This window comes from Phaethon aethereus, assembly GCF_964289735.1.
Source record: "Phaethon aethereus genome assembly, chromosome: 13".
Lineage (NCBI taxonomy): Eukaryota > Metazoa > Chordata > Aves > Phaethontiformes > Phaethontidae > Phaethon > Phaethon aethereus.
The window spans coordinates 2043771-2070116 of NC_138589.1; the positions used below are offsets into that span (position 1 = coordinate 2043771).

At 54.4% G+C, this 26346-nt stretch overlaps 1 protein-coding gene across 1 annotated transcript; it reads right to left on the reverse strand.

Annotated features, from left to right (window-relative positions):
- Nucleotides 1-6655: 6655 nt before the first annotated feature.
- Nucleotides 6656-17079, reverse strand: CFAP20 (cilia and flagella associated protein 20; the record flags this gene model as incomplete). The annotated part of the gene is made up of 6 exons (XM_082005633.1): nucleotides 6656-6661; nucleotides 7554-7664; nucleotides 8676-8864; nucleotides 9214-9325; nucleotides 10409-10488; nucleotides 16996-17079. The coding sequence occupies 6 exons, from the start codon at nucleotides 17077-17079 to the stop codon at nucleotides 6656-6658; spliced, it is 582 nt and encodes a 193-aa protein (XP_081861759.1).
- Nucleotides 17080-26346: the final 9267 nt, after the last annotated feature.

The window sequence follows — 26346 nt, forward strand, 5'->3', positions numbered from 1 at the left end:
AGCAGCGGACAGAGCCGCCTTTCACCAGCTCCCACGGCAGCGGCGATGGCTTCGCCGGAACACAGCGCGCCTTGTTCTCCCTCAGCCGGCACCCCGCTTCAGCCCGGGGTGGCCATCTCCCTTCCCCAGGCCGGGGCTGGTGGCTGCGGCAGCCGGGGGACGGCGCGTGCTCCCTCCGGGAGCTGGTTTACCGGGTGCTTTGGCTCCCCAGCCCCGGCCTGTTTCCTGGGGCGAAGGCAGCCGTATCCCGTCTCACCGCCGCTGTCTCGGCAGAGGAAAGCGGGAGCTGTAGAGATCGGGGGAATAATCGTGGGAGTGGGAAAGATCAGACCCAGGCGGGGGAAGTTGGCTTTATCCAGGGAAAAACGTTGCTCAGCCTTTAATGGGAAGGAAAAGCAAGCGGTGGCGGGCAGCAGGGGCAGCAGGAGCAGGGGCAGCAGGGGCAGCAGGAGCAGGGGCAGCAGGGGCAGCAGGAGCAGGGGCAGCAGGAGCAGGGGCAGCAGGAGCGGCTTGCAGCCGGGACAGAGGTAGCGGTTTCCCTGGTGCTGCCGCGATGCTCGGCGGGGCCCAGCCCGCCTGGCGTGCTCCAGAGCCACCGGGCCAGCCTTGGGGTGGGCGGCAGAGGCCTGGCACAGGTAATACCCCGGTGAGGAGGCGGGCTGGGCAGGGGCTTGTGTGGGTCTGACCCATAGCTGTGGAAGCGACCCTGTGGGACTGGACTCCAGCCAGCATCCCCTTCCCACCCATCCTCAGGCTTTGTGCCTCCTTCGTGCCCCCCTCATCCTCCCCAGGCCCCAGAGCTGCTGGCTCAGTGCCCAAGCCTCCACTGCAGCCGCTTCCCGGCACTAAATTACCCTGAGCCGCCCGCCACTCGTCAGCCACTAATTACTTTAAAAGGGCAGGACCAATGCTGGCTGTTGCCCCGCTTTCCCAGGGCTGCCGGCGTGGGGTGGGGGAACCCCACGGCCGGGGCCACCCGTCCCCGGCCCTGGCCTCCATCCCTGCCCACGCTGAGCAGCGATTCCCAGCCGTTAGCTGATGCGCTGGGAAACACGCTTGGCTGGGGCTCGGCACGCCGCTGCGGCCAAGCGAGGAGCCAAAAGCGGGGACAGAAAAACCCTGAAGAATCGGAGGGAAGGAGGTGCGGGGGAAGGTCTCCACGTGGCTCCAGGCTCTTATATTCCATTGGCAAGGCTGTGCTGGGTCACATTCCTTGGCTTTTAAATCCTTCCAATTCAGTTTTGACCATTTTGCCTAGATTTGCACTTGCGTGGGTCCTCCCCAGAGCCGTGGGACCTGGAGGTCTGGCATCCCAGCCTGCCCCAAACCAGGGCCAAGCCGGTACCGGGAGTTACCGGCAGGCACGAACCTGGCCAAAAGGCGAGGCAGGAGGAAAGCGCGGCCGGGGTTTGCTGCTCCCTGCCCCTGCGCAGGCGGCTCCAGGAGCAGGCGCAGATGCATTTCCCACGGCAGATGCATTTCCCACACTAGATGCACTTCCCAGGGCAGATGCATTTCCGACAGGAGATTTATTTCCCACGGCAGCTGTGCTTCCCCTCTCTCCCAGGGGTGCTGAGGGCTCGGCGGGATGCGGCGGAGGGGGGAAGCTGGTACCTGGAGAGGGGCCTGGCTCAGGGGGAAAGCCAGCTGAGCGGGCCAAGGATGCCCACCGCGTCCCCTTCCCTGGGCGGCCCTGCCACGGCAGGGGAGGGGGCTTCTTGCTGATTGCGGGTGGGACAGGATCTGGGAAGCAATTCCCCAGGGAGAATTAGCGGCGCTGGGAGCAGAGGCCCAGGCTGCCTGGGACATCACTTCCCACCCCCTCCCGCTTTTCCCCGGATGCTGCGGCAGAGCCCGTGCCAGGAGCCTGGGGCCATCTGGAAACGCTCACGGACAGCAGCGAGGGACCCCGACAGAGACAAAGGCGTTTCAGCAGGGCCTGGGCCCTTCGCTGGAGGCTCCTGCTCTGCCCTGCATGCCCACAGCGGGGGTGGTTTGGCTCCGGCTACCCACGGATGCAAGACCCCGGGGAGGACAGAGGTGCACTTGCTGCAAGTGACAGGGCTTTTGGTGGCTCAGAGGAGCACGAGTCCTGCTGAGCCCGGCCCTGGCAGGCACCAGGCAGCCCTGCCAGGATCCACCCCTACCAGGCAGCTCCCAGCTTCCCAAAAATAGGCTGGAGAAGGCCGACCTGGAAAAGACTCCAGGAGCTCAGCGTCCTCCAGGCCCTGCCGTGCCGGGGCGGTGCTGGCCGCTGCGGGATGGGGCTCCACACGCTGCTGGAGTGTGGGTGATGCGGGTGACCAGCGCTGGCAGCAGCTCTCTGCCCACTTAGAACCATCACATGAGAAACTGCGCTTCCTCCTGCCGCCTCCTCTGCAAGCCAGGGCACGATCCCCCCTGCGCTGCTGAGGAGACGACCCGGAAAGCAGAGAGGAAGCTGGGCTCGGCCCAGAGGAAGAACCGGGGCCAGGATACGCCAAGCAGCAACCGGCCAGCCTCAAGGCCGGAGGAAACGACGCTGCGGATGGAGGGAAGAGCCACGGGGCCCTGGGAGAGGTTGGACCTGCTGCCTGTGCACACTGCAGCCAGGGCTGAGGCTCTGGGTGCTGCCTGGGCAGGGGTCCCTCCCAGCACAGCCACACTGAGCTCGGCACACACATGTGCTGCTCATGCCTGTCACCTCCCCTCGCACCCACCAAGCCCCGCTCCGCGTGGCACCAGACCCTTCATCTCACAGGAAGGAAAGTCATCTCTGGGGCTGCAGGGATGGTGGAGCCGATGGTCTGCAGGTCTACTTCAGCACAACTTGGCACATCCATCATCTTCTCACCTCTAGCGGCTCCAAGGCATTCCCCATCACATGGTAGGGTCGCTCTCATGGCGCACAGCCACTCCCTCATCCAAATAAAATCTTGGTTGTGTGGTCCCATTTTGCAGCCTGCTGGGGGAAGCTCTCACCCCTCTCCTGCAGGCACCAGCGGGGCAGGAAGATCAGTCCTCCCTCCGTGCAGAAGTGGCTAAAGTCCCCAGTACGGTCGCTCATTTTTCCTGGGCAGTGGCCAATGGCAAAACTCAAAATAAATATTTCCCTCACCTCCAGCAGTGCCCGCCCCAGGCTAGGCAGCAGCTGCAGAGGATTAGCATCACCCTGGAGGTGTAATCCCTCTGCAAAGTCGACAACATTTGGCCCAAGACATCCAGGGAGATGCAGAACAGAAGGCAGAGAGGGCAAGGAGCAGAGCTGGGCTCAGATTTTTTTGATTCCTGCATATCACCTGCATGATCAGAGCTCTGTGTCAGGATCCACTTAATAGGAAGGAGACGAAGAGTAAGGGGAAGGCATGGACAGAAGCCCGTACAAGTGCCCTGCCGCTCCGCTGGGCCAGACTCTCACCCAGACTGCTTCTGCCCCAGCTGCAGAGCCAGCAGACAGAAAGCTTTCCAGGAAAACCCCGTCATCTGCTTCCCCTGCCAGCTGCTGCCACCTGCCCGGGCAGACCCACCGGCACAAGGGTGTCCCGGCTTGGCTCGTACCGCACAGCGACAGCCAGCTGCTCCAGCTCCGTCCCAGTGGGTCTTGCTCCCGGCCCAACCTGGGGAGGGTCGCTCTCCCATCCCTTGCTCCGAGGTGCTGCAGCCCGTGCACTTGCCGTCCTTCAGCGGACAAGATTTCAAAGGGAAGCTTTGCCTTTGATCTAGAAAGCAGGCTCACAGCACTTCAGCCCCGATCAAAGCACCCAAGCGCAGGACCTTGCCCCAGCCAATGGAAGCGGAAGGTGAAAAGCCGGCAGAGGCAAGGAAAACTCATCTTTGGGTGGGCCCTGCTCCACCCCGGGTTGAGTCCAAGGCTCCCCGCGAAGAAAGATTCCTTTCTCTCCCGCTGGACACGAACTGCAATAAGGACTTACACAGGAAGGAAGGAGCAGGCCACCCACAGAAAGGTGAATCAGAATTTAAGACCTTTTCTCCGCAGGCTGCCTGCGCTGCACCAGGACCACCCCTCTGCTCACCCCTCACACCAAGCTGGGGCTGCCCCGGGAGCACGCAGGCAGTAGCCGTCCTCAGGGCAGACTCCCATCTCTGCACCCACGTCCTCCTTGCCTTCCTCCACTCTTTCCATGTAGGAGAACATTGTGTCCCAGCAGGTCAAGAGCCGTAACCAAAGTGGTAAGAAGCTGGGCACTTCATCGCAGTTTTGCTGGCGCACATTTACTCTAGGAAACGACTGCTGACAGGATGGCCGTGACGTTTTGGCTTATCCGCCAGCAGCACCCTCTCCTCCCGCAGGGACAGCATCTAAACTTCGCTCACCTTCAGCGAGACGGTTGAAGATTTGAATTTTTGTGGGGAATTAGAAGAGCAAGATTTTTGAAGAACACCACGTAAATCCACCACCATCTGTCCCTAAAGAAAAGAGCCAGCACCTGATGATGCTTCATTTTGTGCAGCATGTAAATAGGAAGATTCAATATTTTGTTTTGTATTAAAAAATACACACAGGGTCCACATGGGTGTAAGAGTTTGTGGTTGGGAGTTTATTCCAGCAAATCTGCTGGCAAAGCTCATAGAGGTCGGGCAGGAATTGGCAGCAGGGCCCATCTCTCTGCGAGGCAGCCAGCTCGGGGCCCTGGGGAGCCCAGCCCCTCTTAACATATTATGGTCACTCACCGAGAGCAAGCCCGACTCCTCAAGGGGAAGGGGTGATTCCAGCCCAGGCCCCAGCAGGGCAGGGAAAGGCAGCAGCAGCTCCTGGTGAGTGCTCGGTCACCAACGACTGCCAAAAACACATGCTCGTGAGCAAGGGTTTGGGGGAAAGGATGCACGCTTTACCCTGATGGGGTCTAATGGATTCCCTCAGCAGCTCCTCCAGCCCTGGCAGGCTTTGCAAACATGGCAGGAAAACCTCACCATGGACTTCATTAAGGCCGGTCCTTGGCACACGACACAGTGCGATTCCACTTAACAAATCTCAACTCCAGCCAAGCCTTGACAGATGTCAAAGCAAGATGGATGGTGCCTTCCCATGTGGGCGTCCTTGGCTTGGCTCCTTAGAGCTACCAAGCTATTCAACTGCTTTAAAAATTGGAAGGGTCTTCTCCAGAAAGCCTTCCGCAAGTGCAATCCAGCACCACATGGCAGCATGGGGTCCGCACCTCCAGTTCAAAGCCTGTTAGCTTTAAAGGTGCAAATAAGGCAGTTGCATTATAGATGTTCAGAGAACTGGCCACAGAAGTAAAGTAGGGTCCATACAGAGGTGCACAGACATGCCAAACCTTTAAACCAGGTCGAGAGGCAGCAGTCAGGACTAAACCCCAAATCTGGGGCAGATGTCCCCCAACAGGTTCTCTGTCTCCTGGGAGAGACCAACTTTGTTTTAATTTAATTTAATTAAATTTTTAATTTAATTGTCTTGCCAATTCACTGCACAGCCCACCACCAGGGAAGGATCAGGACCCACCTTAGGTACCTACGCACCTGAGTAGTTGTGGGGGGCTTGGCCCTAGGGAGGAAAGGCATCAGCTACTCCCAGTAACTCTCTCGTTACTGGCCAAGGTCTGCGGCCTCCCCTCCGCAAGCCTTTCCACAACAAAGGCAGATTGGTTTGAGGCAGGGAAGGGCAGCTTCAGCACAGGAAAAGACTTCCGCTCCTGTTACGCCGCTTTGCTAAGCCTCCCCTTTGATCCCTGGGGAAAGAGACAATTTGGCAGCTAGAAGACTATTGTGTGCCTCTTGCTGTAAGTAGCTGCTAAAGGCTTGGTTGAGAGCTGGAGCGAGTTGTTTAACTACACAGCAAACAGAGCTGTGCCCTAACGGGCAGGTAAGACCAATCTGTCACTGCTGGGAAAATGGCTTCAAGTAAGAAAGGAATGAAAAAAAACATTTCCACATACTAAGAGTGAACAGCGTGAGTTTTTGTCATAGGTAGAGTATGACAAACCCCATGGACTGGCGACAGATCCCGTCTCCTCTATGGAACCCTTACTATTCTTTTGCTCTCTCCAGATTGCTGTTGTTGAAGTCTGTGCTATCCCTTACAAAGTGAGGCCGCCAATCAGAGTCAAATTCAGAGGCAAATCCTAACATCTGGGTTCCTAAAGAATTCCTCAGCACTTCTGAAGCGCTAACATGTCCACGTTAAAGGATCCATCAAAGGAGGAAGAAGCCAGGAGCAGACTTAGTCTCAAATGTTTAATCACTCTTGGAAAGTCAGTATCACATCCATATTTAGAGCATATATAAAATAAGAGATGGAAAACAAGGAAAGAAAAAAAAAATAGAATTGGTATCTTGAAGAGGGCACACTTAACCCCGTAATTCCTCCTGAATCCCCTCTTCACAGGCACAGTGGCCACTTTGAGCAACGCCTCAGTGCAACACAAGATCAGGTACCAGGCCATTTGCAGTGTTTAGGCTCAGCACTTCAGGAATAGCTAGGAAAACTCTGATTCAGTACAACTCGCACAACAACATAGTCTCAGACCTGTTACATGGTTAATTGTGTCCTGTCCAGAAGAGGGATACCAGTTGAATCAAAGTTACCCTAGGCAAGGTGAGCTGATCTAAAACTTGGTCTCAGCAGGGCCTTCTCTTCCGCCTGCTTTTGTTTTCCTGCTGACCCCAAACATTTCTTGCATCTCTTCCCAATATGGTGTTATTGCTGGACAGAGAAGGGAGAAGAAAGAAGACACTTCTTAAGACTTGGCAGCATCAAAACAACTGTAAGACGAGTGGTCCAAGCATTCCCCAGACACCAGACACCTCTGGGAGGCTGCTACAGCCCAGAAGGCAGTGACAGGTTCCCCAGAGGTGTTACCTTCTGTTAACACTGCCTTCTACCTCCCACTAAGATCAGCACTCGACATCCTCCCTCAGTTCCTTGAAATTTTGCCCAGGAAACGTCTCTGCTAAAAGAAGCATCCACACTGGGACAGGCTGGCACTGGAAAAGAAGGTGCTTCCTCACAAGCCTGAAGACTGCTGCCAATATGCCAGGGACTCCTGTCCCATCACTGTAAGAGCAGAGCTTGGCATCTCCTGTTAGGCAGCCACAACCTTGCCTATCCCCTTCCCACCTCATAGCACCACTGTCTGCACTGGGCAGGGAGGAGATCAGACGGGAGTAAATTTGGGCTAGAGGGGCACAAACGGCATCCCTCCTGGAAGACAAGTGTGGAGCTGCAGCCAGCTCTGAAGAGCAAAGCTGCTGTGCTGAGTCATGGGTGAAAGCTCCGCAGAGGTGCCGGGAGGCTGCCACCCTGCCCAGGGTCCTTCACCACGAACAGGAAGGACATGGGTAGCAGCTGCACAGCTCACCCTGCTCCTAGATGGGAATGACAACTCCCATCTGTTTTGGCAAGCAAGCCTCAGCAAGGCAGCCCTGACAGACGGCTCACCCTGGCAACAGTGAGGGTGCTCCCTGGCTGACGGCCAAAGCTGGTAAGAGCTCTGCTGCTAGAAGAAACTCTGCATTGTGAAGGCAGCGGGAGGAGGAAGAGGAATGCTAGCCTGGCCCAGCTGCTGCTCCACCCTCCTTGCCCACGACAAGCTCACCTTGGCCTTGTTCTGGACAGGCAGATACAGCTTGAACTCAGCTGGGAGCTCATCCTCTGAATAGAGTCGGTCAGAGAAGTACACCCGTCGGATGCGACAGTTGGCATGGATCTGAGAGTCAAAACAAAGAGTCAGTCCATTTTCCATACGCTCTTTCCGCATCCAGCTTCGCTGTCATGCAGCGGCCTGGATTCCTTGGCTGAGCAGCTGGAGAAGAGGCCTCACTGCCTCTCTCTGAATCTGACAGGACATCAGAGAAGAAACGTTGGCCCATGCCTCTGCTATGCGTTACAGGCTCGCTCCAGTGATGCGGGCTGGCTCAAGAGATTTGGCCAAGCTCTCGCACCTCTGCAAACTGAGATTTGCCTTAGTTGCTCAGACGGTTCTTTGCTGTGAACCCACCGCTTCTCCATTGGCGTCAGGATTTGCCAGAACACTCTCAGCCTCAGCTTGCCGCATTTTTAACACTGCCTGCTCATCTCAGGGCAATCCCACAAGGAACTGCAGCAGTCCCATCATACTAAGAGGCATGCTCCACATGCCACGGGACACAACGAACATGAATCCCTAGCATATGGAACAAGTTTCACAAACCTCAGCAGGAACAAACACTGTGTCAGCTCTGGTCCAAGGGGCTTGGTGAGTGTTGGTCACTCCACCCGCACTAGGAAACAAGCTTGACCAAGGATATGTATGGACCATAACACCCTGGGTCTTTACCAGCCAGGCTCCCACCCGTCCGGTCACTGTCTGGCATATCTGGACAGTAAGGCAGTGCACGGCTAATTCCCAGCAGACCTACAACCAGCAGGATGCATGGCATACCGTAGGGAACTTTAGGTGGACTGCAACTCTTACTCTAACCAAGAGCCATCAAGAGAAAAAAAGATGGAAACGAGCTCCTTCATCCCAGTCTAGTCCAGTGAAGTGAGGCAGCACCAAAGACCTGTGCTGCCTCAGTCAGGCCTTTGCTAGTCCTGCTCTTTGCAGAGCACTGCAGGAGGGGAGCAAAGAAACCAGTCAGGTCTAAACCTGGATTCCCAGTCTACAGCAAGGCTGTCCCAGCCAGCCGGGAGATTACCAGCCATTGGCTTCTGTGGGCAGAACATGCCTGCTTCTCACCTGAACTCTCAGGGTCTCGATGTAATTTGTCCCATAAGCCCGGCGCGTGAAGTCCGACAGGTTGAACTGGATTTGGTTCCAGCCATCGTCCAGCCGCATGGGCATGGTGCAGATGAAGGGCTTCACCCGAGTTGTGCTCTGGTAGTTACTTGCCCGGAAACGCCGGCGTACATTCTTATCATCCAGCACCTGGGGCAAGGAAGGCAGGCTGCTGAGGCAGGTGTCAGGGGCCCCAAGCTCTCCAAGACAGCAGCCATTCTAGACTCTGGCTCTACCCATGTCCGAGAGAGGGCTCTTCTACTCCCGCCCCTCCGTTTCACAGCAGAAGAATTTTTAACACAGGAAACAGACACATTTTCATTTTGTGAGCTGACTTGATGCCCTCATAGCAGAAGATCTGACACATCATATGGCCAAGAAAGCAAAACTGTTTTGGGGACCACTTGCTGCCTGGGACAAGTTCCAACATAAGAGTGCATGCTCCCTGGCACCTTCCTCACTGGTCCCCGGAGGGGCCTCACCGCTGCATGCTCCTCACCTGCACTTCAAAAGTGAAGTATTTCTTCAGGTTCTTGATGATCATCACTAGGAAAGGTAGTTTGATGCCCAGGGTCTTCTTTGGGTCAGCAGGGCACGTGATGTACGTTGTACTGAGAGGGACAGAAAAACGCTTTAGGATCTCACATGGCACAAAGCTCACAGCCTGACTCCCGAGTCTTTCCCTTAACCTAAAGCAGTCTTGGAGGACAGGCAGAAAAGACAGCTGTGATCATAAGGGCTCAGCAAACAACCAGGACTTCCTATAACAGGAGCAGGTAGCTGCAGGGAGAACAAGATAGAAGGCCCAAAGAATGCATTTCAAATCCCATTTTTCTCAGCCAGGGCATGAAACACCTTCCTGGACAGCTTCACCTCCCCAGTTTCAAGGCCACGTCAGTGCTGTTTCTTAACAGCACAACCTCCTCCTACCCTTGACTGAACAGGTAGAACCCTCCAGAGCACAGCAGAGGCCTTGTGTGCTCTATATGGCTGGGAAAACAGAGGTCACGAGCCCTAGAAGTACACGTCACGCCTGGCAAGTTCTGTATCAACACATCTTGGGAGGAAGAGAAGCGCTGGCTCAGCCCGTCTGCAGGAGAGGAGTCTCCGCTGCCCTTATAAGGAGCGCCCTGCTCCGAATCACCCCTGGAGAAGCCTTGGAGACTCCGAACCCGCTCACGGAGCTGGCGTCTCTCTCCCCAGTCGATGGAGACGAGGTTGCTAAGCGAAGCACCAAAAGCAATTTCCCTCATAAATCTCCCTTTGATCTTACTGCTGTTGGGAGAGCGGCTGTCACGTGGGGAGAGCAGCAGAGCAGGCCTAAGACAATAAAAGATGCAGAAGACAGAGTGCTGCTTTCTCAGTAATTGGCAGCACCGACTGGGGACTGGGCAGCAAACACAGCTTTTTTCCCCCCAGGTGATGGAAAAATAATGGGGCTATATCTTTATTTTTTATCCCTTAGCCCCACTGAGAATGACAGAGAGCTATACAAGCACATCCAGGCAAAAGCACGGTACAGTGCCACAGAGGGGTCTCACTGATCTGACCCCCAGATCATATTCCTCAATTTATTGACAAAGAGATTGCAGTACAGTCTGAAGGAGATGTCTGCTGGGCGCTGACATCTTTCACTCTGCTCCAGAGCCAAGCCCCTAGGGCACACTATGGCAGAATAAGATGCCTTCTCCTACCTGACATTAGTTCCTTCAATCTCCAGCACCAGTGACTGAATGTCATTGTCGGTGATTCGCTTGATGTGGCCGTTGCGCACCTGCAAGAAAAGTGGGGCAGACAGCACAAGACCTTACTTGAGAGGGAAATAAGAGGCACCCACAGCTCCATTGAGAGGGCGAAAAAGATCCCAGAAGGACCCATCTATGTTCGCTTGGCTCCTATTGTCCTGGACATCGCCGTTTACAAGGCTTTGATCACCGGCCCAGGGTGCCAGCACTCCAAGCAAGAGTTTATGGCCCAGCCATGCTACATGGACACCGAGAGCAAGACTTCAATCTATCAAAACATGCTACAGTGAGCACAAGTGACTCAAGCCTCATGTTAGAGGCCCAAATAAACAAACATAAAAGTGTCAGAGCAAGATCAAACTAGAGTGGGATAAGGGGTAAAAACTAGTAGGAACTATACAGGGGCAAGCAAAGGGAGCCACCAGCCAGCCACCAGTCACCAAAGGGTCTTAGTCTCTACTGCTGGGCATGGCTCACTGCCTCTGTGGAACAGCAGGACCAGATGAGAGCTTGGTTAAAATTCTTCATAATTACAGCACACGCAAGCGCAGAGCCATCGCCTGCTCTGCTGAGGGGCACGGGGATTTGGCTACTCACATGCAGCCAGCTCCCCACAGAGCTCAGGGAGGCCAGGGCTGGAACCAAGAGCCAACACAAATTCATTTTTCCCCCACAAGCAACATGGATGAATCCCAGGGTCTAAGGATTTATTTTTTTAATGAAGCAGCTCACTTCCCATCAAATTTATCTCCATTTAAAAGGCACTTTTGCTAATTAAGCCCTCTGCTCTTCCCCAATGCTATATCAGCGAATTGCAATGCTCCTTCCGGCTCAATGAATTAACTTCTTTAGCACCTATGACAACTGCTAATATATAAGATACATTAAGCTTCTAATGGGATGGTTCCAGTCATGAGCTACAAAATGATTTACAGGTTTAGCAATTCATCTTCTGAGTTCATTTCTTCCAAGGGACCTACCTGGGTGATGTTGCATACATTTGCTGGAAGAAAAGAGACAAGACCACCCCCCCCGGCCTGTCTCTGCACTAAGCAGGTTCAAGAAACCTCAGCCTGGATCAACCAGCTGCTGCTGCTAAGCGCCACAGTGCAGCTCGCCCTGCCAGGCTGCTCTTAACCCTGCTTCAAGCCTGCACAGATACTTCCAGAAAACATTAAGCTCAGAGACAGGATCTTTAAAGGATAACCATATCTCTCCTCTGCATCAAATGCGACTCCCATGGATTTATAGGTCTGTTCAGGGAAACCAAGTGCACAAGGTCTGGATGACTTTCCCTCCCTCCCCTCTTTTTTTTTTTTTAAATGACAAGCTCAGCAGAAGCCCCATGTGCCTCTCCGTATTTGAAGCGGCAATTGGCATATGGGAAATTAAATCCTGGAAGCCACAGGGATACAGTACATGAACTTAACACCAGGAAATAACCCTGCCTAAGCAGGCGACAGTAGTGCACAACAAAGCCTGCCTCCACGCCATGTAAGACAGCTTTCACCAAGGGTAGCTTATGGCTCCACAGAAGGGAGAAGGTTCAGGTTTGGGCTTCTCTGGAGAGGACAGTAACAGAGAAAACAGCTAAACATGCTTTAAACCAATTCGTCATCACTGTTTCTATCTGCAACCAGGTCCCCTTCGTTAGCCCGTGAAGGCTTTCCTTGCCCAGATTACAGGGACAATAAAAAGCAGCAACTCTTCCTCCTCAGTGCTGCCAGAAACAGGATGAAAGACAGCAGAAAAGAGAGGAGATAAGTACAGAACAGGGCCAGACTGCGGCAGAGCCCTTCCTCCCAGTTCTACCTAGGTCAGTATACGTTTTTGTGAGCTGCACTACGGCCCAGCTGCAGGGAGACAGTGGCCAGGTCGTGCAGGCACCCTTCTGCACGAAAGCCAGCCTGTCTGCATGTGCCTGCAGCCAGCACTGGCAGGACAGACACACAGACATTTGGAGCGTGACATCCAGCACCGGCTGGATCAGAAGTCTAAGCAACCTCACCGTTTCGGTCAGATAAGGCTGAACAGCATCAGAAGTGCTCACCACCAACCGGGGCTCAAAGTGCTGCCCTCCGGGGCTTGGAGGGGCCCAACGCCCCAGCTAGACCCCTCCGATTGCTCCAGAGCCCGGATCCCTGCTGGAGGCTGAGCTTGCCTCCTGTCTGCCTCAGGAACCACCTCCCTGCCAGAGGACATGTTGTGGTCAAGCCCAGAGGAGCACTTCTCTTCCCCCACCAGATCTGGGGGTCCCTTCCCCAATGGGCTCACAGAGACCAAGAGGCAACTCCAGCTCCATCAGGCACAGACACCAGTTCTGCGCAGCGCCAGGTGGGAGGAACAGTCCTGCTGTGCTCGCACTGGCTACTCAGCAAGCGCTCCCAGTCTTCAGGGCTTTCCCCTACCCCACAGAAGCTCAGAAAGAGAAGGTTGCAGAAAATTTTAGAAAGCTAAACAAAACACTTCACATTTCTACTTGGTCAATATTTTCTAGCCATCTTAAGCCTAAGAAGCTGGATTTTTGAAGCTGGAAAAAAAAGGGTAATAGTCCTCTTAGAAATAAAAGTTCTTCAAATGCCGAATATCCTCTGAACCAGGATAACTGTCTAAAGACAAGCAGAAAAAGCTTTTTTTGCAGATGCAAGCCTCAAATCTCACAGGGTTTGGAGGGAGCAGCAGCTTCACAGACAGCTGTGTCTGAACATATCTATTTCTTGACACTGCCTGTGCTGCTAGCAACACTAATCAAACGTAACAAAGACCAGAGGAAAAGCAGCACGGAGCAATCCTCCCCAGGCCCAGCTGCCCACCTGCCAGTGGATAGGACGCCATGGTCCGAGGCCGACCTCTGGAGGCTCGCTCCCGCATCGTTGTTGGCCACCCCGTCGTTAGGTGATGGGCTTGTGCCAACAACAGCAAGCTGAAACGTGGCCGGTGCCATCGCCCAGACTACCGTAGGCACGGGTACGCCCTTGCCTCCGGGCAGGCCAGTACTTCTCAAAGCTAGTTGTGGGTCCAGAAGAGGCACGAGGCCCTTGTGCCACCTCTCTCCCCCAGGAAGGGAGAGGAGGCAAAACAAGAGGCAAAAGCAGAAGCTAGCTGGCTGTGCTGTAGCACTTGGTGCACACAGGTTTGCGAGGAGGAATGAGCAGCACGGACTGCTGTATTTGAGATGCAGAGATCTAGGGCAATCCAGACAAGAATGCTCTGTGAGAAAATTAACAGGTCAGAGATGGGCTGCAAGAGAGGACCCCGACACAGCATTCACAGGGACTCAATCCTGTCCGTGTTCATCAGGGAAATTGCTATCTGCATCCTGGTGGCAGAGCACGCAATCAACATTCAGACAGGTACTGAACACTAGCCGACCCTGCATCCTCCCCCAACAGCATCTGAAATCACTAATGATATTCTGTGTCGATGAGTCAGCAGGAGGAATATGGAGAAATTAGCAAGCGGATCAATAGGTTTAACAAGTTGCACCAAATGGTTCCCATTTGCTCTGCAGAAAAGCATCAGCAACTTCCCTGGAGACTGGTCAGTGTGTGGACAGAGGGACCATGGTGGCAGGATGCTGCAGGAATAAACAGAGGACTCCGAACAATGAAGTGCTGCAAGGCAAACAGAAACCACCTTGCAAACAGGTCTCCAAACCAGGCACATGCAGCACTGGAAGGCAGGAGAAGAGAGCACAGCCCAGCAGTTACCGGCTCTCTACAGACAAGGCTGAAGGAGGAACCTCTGCCTGCAGGGTTCACACTGTCTCCATCAGCACAAGCAGTGCACATCGTTGGTCTCTTCTCCCGAGTAACTAGCGATAGAATGAGAGGAAACGGCCTCAAGTTGTGCCAGGGGAGGTTTAGATTGGATATTAGGAAAAAATTTCTTTACTGAGAGAGTGGTCAAGCATTGGAACAGGCTGCCCAGGGAGGTGGTGGAGTCACCATCACTAGAAGTGTTCAAGAAAACCATGTAGACATGCCACTTCAGGACATGGTTCAGTGGGCATGGTGGTGTTGGGTTAACAGTTGGACTTGATGATCTTAAAAGGTCTTTTCCAGCCTTAATGATTCTGTGATCCTGTGATCCTAACTAGGGCTGAACAAGAAATGGTTTTCCCCATGTCACAAAACCTTGAGATTCCCTAAGATCCAAAAAACCCCAAACAAACCACCATCTGCTGGTACTTTTTGCAAAGATAAGAAAGTCCACATTAGGACAGCTATGAATCCAGCAATCAGGACATTCACCGAGGACATGGGATAACATCAAACCTCTTGTTTCCAATTCTCACCAAAAGTACAGGTGCACTTTGTGCACCCCTGAAGAGAGCAGTGATCACTTACTGCAAAGTTTTGGTTGCTTTCTCCCCTTCCAGAAATCCCAACTCTAACCCTCTCCTGTGGTGATGCCAGAGCTGGAACATTCATGGTATGTCTGGGTTTGGACAGATCAGTATTTTCCAATAAATAAACCCACTGGAAAAAGCCCTCACCAATTCTGGACATTTACTCACTTCATGAAGGTGCTGCTCAAACCAGACACCAGCCTGCCAGGTTCTTGCATCGAGCCAGTGAGGCTCCATCAGCAACTTAGCACCCAGCTCCCTCTTTGCAGCAGGCTGGCAGCACCCAAACCATCAGTGGCACTTCTCTGCGCTGTAAGTTCATGCAGTCTTTGCGCCGCCCAACATGTGAGTCAACAGCACGAGCAGGATTTTCTGAAGGGGCTGAGCAGGGGAGATGACACCCATGCATGGTGCAGTAAAGACCTGAGGAGTCCCTCTTTCTCACCTCCAAGGGAACGAGATCCCCATGTGCTGCCCTTCAGCTCCTGTGCTGTGAACACACCAAGGGCGTCGGATCAGGTATGCCGAAACTATTACAAACCCACCACACCAATTCCTTTAAATGGAAAAGCAAGGTGAAAGAGTGAGCCATGCTGATACCCACAGGCAAAGAAGTCAGAAAACCCACTCTGGTTTCATGCCACACCTTTGTGAGCGGGACAATCCTCACAAGCAAGCTCACCACGCTTCCTCAGGACAGACAGAGCTCTGAGCGAGGAACAGCATACACACACAGCCCTGCTGCTCACGAGGATGCAGGGCTGCTGCTGCCAGGCAGTGTCCCAAGAGCCCGGCCACATGCAAGCCTTACAGCACACGATGGAAACAGGCTACACACCCAGCTTCTGTTCTTGGGAACAGCAGTGCTAATTTTTCATCAGTCTTTCCGGCCAATCCAGCAACTACTGCATCCAAACGGACCGCTGCTTATGTCCACCCTGCAAGCAGAGTTCCTGCTGGCCGCCCCAGAAGCTGTACAATCACAATGGTATTCCCCTGCATGGGACAATTCATGTTGGAAAGTACCTCAGGAGGTCTCCAGTCCAGCCTTCACCGCTCAGCAGGGTCAGCCCAGGTTGCTCATGGTTTTATCTAGTCTGGAGGCATGCTACAACCCTTTGTCTAAGAGTCTTTAATGAGTCCCATCCTCACACCATCGAAATAAGCTGCAGATCCTTTTTTAAAGTCATGAATATTTGTGCAAAAGCCCTAACGCAGGCACATGCACGCAGCCAGGGTATTTTGGGGCAACCCAGTTCTTCACAGAGCTGCATGGATACCCCATTGCTGGGAAACAGGATGGGTCTGCGCTGCCTGTCCCTCATCCCATGACTTGCAAATGCTCACACGACCCCACGGAGATCAAACAACACCTCTGTCTGCTGAACTGCCTTGAAGGCTTTCATTCCCGCTTGAAGCCCGAAGAAATTCAGCTTAGGTTCAAGCACAAGTAACTGAATACCTGTTGTAAGCTCAGAGAGGGAAACCTGTTCTCACAGAGTACAACAAGCATTTTGCAGAATCACTTTTAGTTAGCAATGCAACCATGGGTGGTCTGTGAAGGGAAGGAAGCAGCAGGTCTCAACAACTCCAAACATCCTGGTAAGGGTTCCCTGCCGTGAGATACCCAGGAGAAGGCATGGGACCCTCAACATAACCACTCTAGAAACAGAGAGGAAGGAAAAACAAACAGATGAAACGTGCACGACTCCTTGTATGCCCTAAAAGCTGCCACACAGCCTACCTTTAAATACTTTTATCAAGCCTGTTTAAAAAAATGGGTCACACACGAGAGAAGACCCCCATCTCAGTTACATCCAGCTACCATGGGGAAGCTGCTGTATGTGGGTTTGCTTCCTGCCGCCTATGTCCAGTGTTTGACATTTTTTGTAGCATCTTGCAGTGCCGCATCTCCTGACACCGGGCTGGCCGGTGGCTCTGCTGCTCAGCAAAGGCAGAAAATAAGACACTTTTATAATAACGTATTCCCCTCAAAAAAACCCAAACAAACCAAACCGGGGGGGATACCGGTAACCCGGCCCGGGCGGCTCAGGCACCGGCGGCCTCCACGGGTGCCCGAGCCCCACGGCCTGCTTCCCGGTGGGCCGCAGCCCTCCGGCTCGCCAGGCCGGGCCTGCCCCGGGAGGCTGAGGCGCGCGGCCGCGCCGCTCCGCCGTCCCCTCACCTTCTTGTCCCAGATCTGGAGCGGCTTGCTGCCGATGCTGTACAGCACCGAGAGGAACCCGCTCTGGAACGTGTTCTTGAACATGCCGGGGCCGCGGCGGGCCGGGCCGGGCCGGGCGCTGCTCTCCCGCCGGGGCCTCCGCTCTGCGCAAGGACACGGCGGCTCCCGCAGATCCCTCCGCTGCGCGAACCCGCGCTTCCGGGTCGCGCCGCGGCCGACACCAAGGAACTACTTTCCGCGCCTCCCGGCTGCCGTCGGATCTACTTCCGGCCGCCGCTGAGGGATGGGGTGTTGTGGGAGAGCGCTGCCATGACAACGGGGCCGGGCGGGGCCCGGCGGGGCCCGGGGCGGAGCCGGTGCACGGCGCGCCCCGGTCGCCGGCTGCCCGGTGCCGGCTGCCGGGCCCTGTGCCTGGCCAGCGGCGCTGGGCGGCGGCGGTGCGCGGCCTTGGCGAGCGCTGGGGCGCGCCTCGTTGCCCTCCCGCACCCGGCGCCAGTGCTGGTTGCCAAAGCGCCGGCCGCAGGCGCTGGGCTTCGGGGTTTCCCGCCCGCCGGTGGGCCCGGTGTGCGGGAGGGGATCCTCGTCAGGGCCGGCCTCGACAGGCCGCGCTCCCAGCCCAGGCGGGCATACGCAGGCTGTCCTGGCAGCGCGGGCCGTGGGGCAGGCGGGTCCGGTGTGGCCGCAGCACCGGACGCCAGCTGGAGTAGACACTGGCCAGCAGGAACTCCTCGGCGCGGTGACGGCCCGGCGTGGGCACGGCCCCGTGCTCTGCTGCCGAGCGCCGGGGCTGCTGCGCTGGAGGTCTCGCCGGGCAGGAGTCCACGAGCGCCGGCTCTGTCGCCGCTCTTCATTCCCTCAGCAAAGTGCGTTATGAAGCCAAGACCACGCGAGGCCACACATCATGAGTCCACTGCAGCTAATGAAATGGCTGGTGCTACATTTACAGAACTCTTGGGACTTCTGTGGGTACGTTTTTAAAACATCCCAATTCTCCCCCTGTGATTCACAACCATCAGGCAAAGGCAATGCTGTGGTTTTCTTTATCCAGTGATGGATTTTGCTCATGGAGTGTTGCTGAGTTTGGGCTCCACTGTTTTCTCCTAGGGGCCTCTGTTCTTCTCTGTACTGGTTTTATAAAACCAGAGTGTCCCGACAGCATTCGCTCCGCTTTGCTGCTTCATTTAGCCCCAGTCTTGCTCCCAAGTTGCTCCACTTGCCCCAGCAGATGACATCCCTCTCTCCCTCCCTCCCAGTCCTGGTGCTGCTCGGAGCAGCCGGTGCACACCAGCAGGTATGCACGCCTGTTGGAAATCCTGCGTGACTGTTAATGCCAGCGGCTCCATTAAAACGTCAGCGACAAATGCTCACAGCTTAGCCCTGTGTCTGTGGACCTGTGTTTTTGGGTAGCCCTACCGCCAAGTGTGAGTACCAAAAAGCAGGTCCTGTCCCTCCCAAGCAGCTTCCTGACTCAGGTCCTCCAAGACGTGGCCAGGCCCTTTCCTGTACCTCTGTGGCCAGGGGAAAGGCAAACACCTCTGATGGGAGTTGGAAGGGAAGGACGTTTTGGTCACTCACCAGCAGTGGGCATGTCCCACCCTCCGGCAAGCCGTTTCCCAGCCTTCTGATGCCACTCAGGCTGGAGCTGACTGCAGCCATGTGCTTGGAGCTCTCCGCTTCTGCCGCGCGCCGATGTGGCACTAACAGGAGGGACACACTGGTGCCAGAGGCTGCTGCCTCATTGGGTCAGAAACCGCGGGGACATCTGCAAATCCACGCTTTCCAAGGGAGCCTCCTGCACATCGGCCGGTGCAGGAGGTTGGCCCAGTACTGCGTCGTGCTTGCTGTCACAGTGGCATCTCCTTGGACAGCATTTCAGGCCAGAACTGCTCCATCTTCATGGGCAAATGGGCCAGAATCTGCACTCACTGGCACCAGAGATACCCATCATGAGGCAGACGGGATGCGGTAGGAGGAAGGAGCAGGAAAGCTCTCAAGCACAGCAGCACCGTCAGTGCGATGCCTCCAGCTTCTACATGATGCCCTAAGCCAGGCAGGGACACCAGTGCTGTGCGAGGGTCTCCTCCCAGGGGAGAGGGGCAGCAGCTCCAGCTGCCTGGCTTCTCTGAGCAGGAAGGTGCTGATCTGTGCCCATCTGGATTTTTGGATTAGCGGAAAGAGGCATCTTTGCCCGCCTGGAGAAGCACCAGTCCCGTCCCAGGAATACCGCATAACTGCGGCGGGACTGCAATCAGGATTCACAAAGCCCGGAGTTCTTGCACACGAGCACACAGGTGGGCAGAGCCCTGGCCCCGCTGCAGCTGCCGCCCGGCTGCCAAGGGACTGTTTATTTGTCCAGGAAACCTCTGCGGCACAGGGACTCATCTTCAGAAGCAGCCCTTATCTGAGCGTGAGCAAGAATAGGCAGAGCACACTCTACAACCCTAATTTTTCATGCTGTTTACTTACCCCTTTTATATTATTACTGCTTTCAGCTCTCGCCTAGCCTCCAGTAGAAAGCTTTATCTGTTGGAGTATATTCATCTTCGTGCTCTGAGATAACTGTGCTGGCAACAACCCTTGTCTCTTGCTGCAAATAAATGTTTTTTTTTTTCGTTTTGTGAGCTGGGATAAGATGCAGTACCTTGGCGTTATAATGGGGAGCTGATGTATGGCTTTAGTGGTATAAAAATGCTTTCACGTATAGACAGGGCCTTCATGCACAGCTGAAGAGGCTTAACAGGAACAGCCTGGGCTACAGAAATTACATTTTTAAACTGAAACATATTACATTTCTTCCTGCTGTAATAACACTCATAGCATCTATTTTCAATGTGCAGACACTAAGCAGCGTAAAAATTACCATCCTGCGTCTGCATTATGGTCCTGCGGTTTAACTCCAGACCCCTGTGTAGCTCTTGTTGCTAACTAACGCCCCATCCAAATCCCGCTGACAACCACAACATCGCCTGCTAGTTGTGCGTGTCTCTCACTTGGGCAACAAAACACTCCAACTGCCCCAAACCCACAGCCCCCCGCAGCACCCGGGTTAGCGGCACTTTCTCCTGTGTTTCCAGGTCCTCGCACAAGCGAGTGGAGCCCACAAAAAGCCAGGCGTTATTTGGAAATGATCAGCTATATTTAGTCAGTGGGTTACAGTACACTTTATATGGCACGATTAAATAACTCGTTCCCTTAATCAGATGGTAAGAGACAACTGGGACAAATATCCAGCTGCCATTCCTGAACAGCCTGCTCATTCACACACTCTCCGCTTACCATTTTAATGTCATGTTTTGCTGCAAGTGATGTAGATGGAAATATGTTGTGGTTTCAAACTGTCCCTATTTCTCAATGAAAAATAATACCCGTTGTCTCTCCTTCCCCAGACACGTGCAGGCTAACGGAGAGGGCAGGGGCAGAGGAGCCTAATGAGACGTTAACACGTATTAACAGTTGAGGCTGGCATTGGGAAAGAGGCCTCTGGGAGATGTGTTTCAATGGGACTCACACACTGATGTCATCCACCTGCAAGATCGCTAGGAAGATGTGTGACATGTGACATCACCCCCATCCCCAAATTCCCAGGGTGTAGAGGGACTGGATTTTGGGCAGCAGGTGGAAGAAAGGACCCATCCTATGAGAATAATCTGGTCCAAGAAGTGACCAGAGGTTGCCTGCTCCAGAAATAACTGTCCACTAAAGCATTTCCTGCCCGTCAGAGTTCCCAGCGATCCAAGGCCTTCAGAGGAATGAGATTTTCAGGAAGCCCTTCAAATGTTGCTCCTCTGAAGTTTCACGTTGCTGGGTGCAGTGACCAGAGCAAAACGTAGCAGCTCTCTCCAGTATCACCAAGTCTGTGCTTGCCTTGCAGCACACAGCCCAGGTTCACAGCCTGGGAAATCCTAACCTGGACCATCACATCAATGGCCTTAAGCCGTCGCTGGAGAGCAGGTGCCAAGAGACGGCTGCATGGCCCAGTGTGGCAGCTGAAAAGACACTGCTTGGACCGGGAAAACCAGAAAAACGAAAACCAGATTCAGTCGGCACCTTTGTGAGCCAAAAGCCTTCACTGCATGGCCAAAACGAGAACAAAGCAGTGACTTCAGCAAGGAGTGCAAGATCCTGGGATTTGTCCAGATGACTCCAGCCATCTCTCCCAGCCTGGGTTTTCCTATGGGAGCGGGACTGGAGGAAGGGCAGCTGTAATGAGGAAATTGAAAATGGAATTGGGCAGCATACCCACAGCCACCACATGCAAGGGGAGGCAAGCTGCTAAAGTGGCTTTGGGTGCTGAGAGAACCTGCATGAAGGCTTTGGACCTCATGCTGGCTGAACCCCAAGCAGCGCAGAAGGAGGAGAAGGAAGCTGGGCGGCTGCTGAGCAAGCGATCAGAAGAGAACAGGGGAGCGTAAACATCAGTGGGTGCAGAAGGAGACAGTGCCAGCACGTGCTGGAGCTCTTTGGCAGAGAACGTCAAGGAAGCAGGACACGCTGCCTTGTCGGGACCACCGTGCAGTGGATGTTATGGTGGAGCAAGGGGCAAGAATGAACAAAACCTTTCTGACTCTTGACAAACTGAAAACAAAAAATGGGCAGGCAAAGAGTTTATTTCTGACAAACAACACTTTTAAAAAAAAAAAAGTCCTTGAGAGCATCCTTTAGAGACAAGCTGGTGACTTGGAGAGGACCTGGGCTGCAGCAGGCGGGAATGGGGGCCATGCTCCAACAGTGTCAGGAGAGGGATAGATGAGGTAGCAACAGTGCTGGGATGGGCCACCATGCTGCAGGGACCTCCAGCACTGCTTCTGCCCAGCACATGTGGACCTCGGGTGGACTCCACCGTGGGCTCTTCCCTGCAGGGACAGGCTCTCACCACTGGCCAGATCTACATCAGCCAAAAAACAAGAGTCTCACTGAATTTAGGCACCAGAGATCAGCCCAGTCCTGGATATAACAGGGCTATCATTACGCCGTGCCTTGGCAATGAACCAAGCCCTGCCTTACAGCACCAGTAGCTTGAACTTACCCAACATGTACATGTCCACATCTGGCCCCACATTGGCACATCTCCAGGTGTGAGACACAAGGACGGCGTCGGCAAATCTCCACCTGTACCACTCACAGGCTTTGTGTGAGGACTCGCTCCTGCATTTCCACTTTGGCCGCTGCCCAGGGCTGGGTGAGAGCAGCGCCGCGTGGTTCTGTGCTGGCAGGAGCCCACGGCTCCCCTCCCTGGGAACTGGTGACAGGTCTATCTTTCCCACTCAAGCGCCTTGTCTCAGAGCTACCCTTAGCCTGGGCAGCGTCAGTATAGGGGTTACTGCGTAGGGAAAAACACATGGGCAGTGAAGGAAATGGGACAACGGAAAAGAAATGACCGTGTACAGTCATACAGAAGTTTTGAGACCAGAGTTCCATGTGGTCCGAGAACATCTAAGACCAGAGCACAGCTTGGACAACCACCAATGCTGCAGCCAGGCTCTCCTGAAAGCTGCCAGTGAAGCACCACATCTGCAGGGGAACTCCTGCCATGCAGAGGCCCAGAGGCAGAAGCTCCGAGCTCAGGGCTTTTCAGTGACGGTGCTGGGAAGGAGGAGGAGAGCCTTAGCCCAAGAAAGAGGAAGAGATGGGAGTTCCTGGGCTGCAGAGACAGAGCCATGCCCAAGCCCCACAGGCTGGGAAAAGCAGTTACTAGCATGAGCACCCAGGCCACCGCCCAGGCAGGCACTTCCAGAAGAGTGTGGGGATCTAAGGAGGGACACCCTCAAAGGTGGCAAGTGGCTCCTTTGCTTCTGCCCACGATGATTTTGTACAATTAGTTCCTCTTGCTCTCCTCGCCCAGCCTGTGCTGGCAGGGCACAGGGAATGGCTCACACTGCCAACACCCTCCAGCATGGCCAGTCCTGCCCCACAGCTCCCTCCCCACTGAATACTCCTCCTCGTGTGCTTCTTTTAAAACTTTTATTCAACAATATAGAATTCTTTTAATTATAATATAGAACTGTCCATCGTGATACTACATCAACTGCCACCCCTGCGCCCTGGCAGAGGTGGGTGCAAGCTGGCTAACCGTGGTCCGTCAGAGGTTGGGGGGGAACAGCCAGAACGGAGGAAGGAACAACTAACCAACAACAGCTTTGCACACCTTTCACATTTCCACGCTTTCTGGGTCAGGAAGAGCTCAACAAGGAACCAAAGGCAGAAGAACCTTTTAACACTCGGAGGGAAGGGCTGTGGTCATAAAGAGGCAAGCGCCGTCCAGCCAGGCATGCTGCCCCGCTCTCAGCCCTGCCCGCGCCGCGCAGTCTGCCCGCTGTCGCTCTACACGCGCCGATAGGACGTTTGATTTGGTTCTCATTCTGCTTATGGAAAATTGGGAGCAACAGCATCGGACCTGAGGAGAGACGGGAGGAGGGAAATGAGCGTCACAGGGCACTGCCAGCTCGACACAGAGCTCCTCCGGCCCCAGGTGACAAGGAGACGGCTGGGCACACTGCCCCATATCCTGCCACCCTGCTCCCAGCCAGACCTGGCAGCACCCTCCGTGCCCCTCTGGATGCAGGGACAGTGGGGGATCCTCAGCCTGCTTGCGAAGGGGTGGCAGGGTGAAAGGGGAAGGCAGAGCCAAGCAAGGCAAGGGAGAGACACAGTCCAGCAAAGCAGTGCTTTCACGGGCAACCAGACACAAGTTTGGACCGTTTTATCCCCAAACCCCTGCACGAAGTCTCCTGCTGCTGCTGCAAACATCTCCGCTAGGTCCACCACAGGTTCCCATCATGCCACAGCACCCTTGCAACAGGCATGGACAAGCTGGGGAAGATGTTTACTGCATCCCTCAATGGCTGCCATGGTTCTGGTTTTAAGCCTTTCCTCTTACAAGGCACTCAGCCACACCTGTATTCTACCTCTGCTAGAAAGCTGGGGCCAGGCCAGCTGAAAGGCCAGGATGTATACCAGGACTGTCCCAACTTTCCCCAGGAGAAAGCAGATGAAGATGCACATTCCCCAGCCTCCTTCCTTCCAAAGGACAAGACGCTGCCTTCTCCAGCTCCCGGCTGTCCCTACAGGCAGGACGATGCTTTGCTAAGGTCCAGAGGAGAGCAGGGCTTCCTGCTCCAAGTGCTGGAACTGGCCCCAGCTGCAGCCAAGCATCCACACCACCCTGGGATCAGGAGACTCCAAAGCCTCCTTGCTTCCAGGCTACGCTTGCTCAGCTGCTGTGCTTCCCTCCGGGATGACTATCATCTTACAACTCATCTTACCCTAGAGCTGGGGCAGGGATGTGGGGAGATATGGGGCAGGTTGTTCCAGTCTCTCTGGTTACTGCAGCCAGGGAAGCCATTTACCCATTTCACTTGCTGGGAAGAGCATCTCTCTTCCTCTGCTCGAGGGCACCAGGAAAGAATTTCCGACTCAGAAATTTCACAGAATTGATACTTCCTGAAGCACCACCTTGAAACTCCACCATCAGGTTTGGACACTGTCAAGCACTGATATACAACGATCAACGTTTTTCACCTATCAGAATTCCCGCACTGAACCCATTCTTCTCCCTGATGCCTCTTCTGCCTTGGCTCTCCGGAAGCTGCAAATGCCAACACACAAGAGCTGGAAAATGGAAAAGTTTCCCCCACAGCAACTTGGACAGGCCATGAAAAGCATCCACTTGGGCCTCTTCTCAATAAAGCAATTCAAGTCATGTTTAAAATCAGTTCAGAAATTGATGTTCAAACCCCAAACCAACCCTGCTGGTATTAGCACAGCTTAAGAGCCCGAGAGATCCCCATGCCTCGCAGGCCAGGCAGCCTGTAGGTCAGGCAGATGGAAGGACAGAAGGTTGGAAACACTCGCCAAAGCCTTCAGCAGCATCTGCAGGAGAGTTAATGTTAGCAAGGGCCCTGGGGCATGGCAGCAACACCACAGACGGCTCCTCAGCCCGGACAACGATAACTGAGCTCATGCACCAGTCACATCCCATGGTGGGAGGAAAGAAGAGCTACTCCCTGCTCAGCACATCTTTAGAAAAAGCCGTCCGCCCAGGCTCAGAGGAGACGTGCATGGGGGTAGACACATAGAGAACCCCCAGCTTCCAGCCATGCATCAGTGACTTCTCCCCTGACCAGCCACGGGACAGACAGGCTGAGACCGCAACCTTGGGCACCATCTGTTTGAGTCCAAAGTACAACAGCTGAATCCCAGGCTGCACCCAAAACCTTGCACCTCCTCTGGGGCCCGGTGGAAGTGGAGACAATCTGCCACAGTGAAACTCTCAGGGCTGACAAGGTGAAGAACTACAACCAAAGACTAAGAGATCACAAAATACTCAGACAAGAGGGGCAGGGAAAGCCAGCCTGACCTCCTCGAGAAGGCAACGCCTTCAGCTCTCACTCTGGCTATCCCATTGATTTGAGACGGCAGACGTTCAGACGTATAGATATTTATTGGTTTCAGTGAATTATACAAATGGATTGACCTGCTATCAATGCCAATAGAACTTTATTGGAATATGGAATGTAAACAGATGTTTCAAATAGAAACATTGCAACCTTATAAAAAATTAACTATTTCGACAATGCCGCAGAAGGAAATTCTGTGTTTAGGTGCTGGTGGGAAAACACTATCTCCAGCTTCTAGGTTTGAGTGTCACCAGAACCACTTGATGAAGTTACGCACAGAACAAGTAGAGGAGGCAACTGTGAATTGTGGGGCCATAAAGCCATCGAGGGATCTGATGAAAGAACCCACAAGACAAACCCCCCACCCCCCGCAACAGGATCGGCACCCCAGAATTCAACAAATGGCTGACTTTGTTAAAACACTACATGGGATCCCAAGTCCTGGATCAGTAGCTGCACAGCCCCTGCTCCAACAGACCACACTGCCGTTTGCTGATCCTTCCCCCTCCCTGGGCTCTCCTCCCTGGCCTCCTCTCCACTCCTCCATCCTGCGGCGCTGGACTGAACCGCTCCAGAGCTCTGCTCTGGCACAAGTCTGCGTCTGGCATGAATTCTCATGGGAGCCACGTCATGAGGTACGTGGTTGCACACCTATCACAAGAAATCTTGCAACACTGACTTTCCTGAGCTCGGTGAGAAAGTCTGGACAGTCCCTCCCCGCTCCTGCCATAAGAGCGGCCCTCACATTCACAAGTTTCCAAAGCAGGTCTATTGAGTTTCTTCTCAGAGCGAGCCTTTGTCAAACACACCTGGAGGGGGGATCTCGCCTCTCCCCAGCAACTCGGATCAGCGCCTTCGTTTTAATGCTCCAAACCAATCCCGAGATGCTGCTGGGTTTGTGGGCTGTTTTTTGTTGAGCCTCCCCCCTCCCCCCAACCGCCCCGGCATTCGCAAT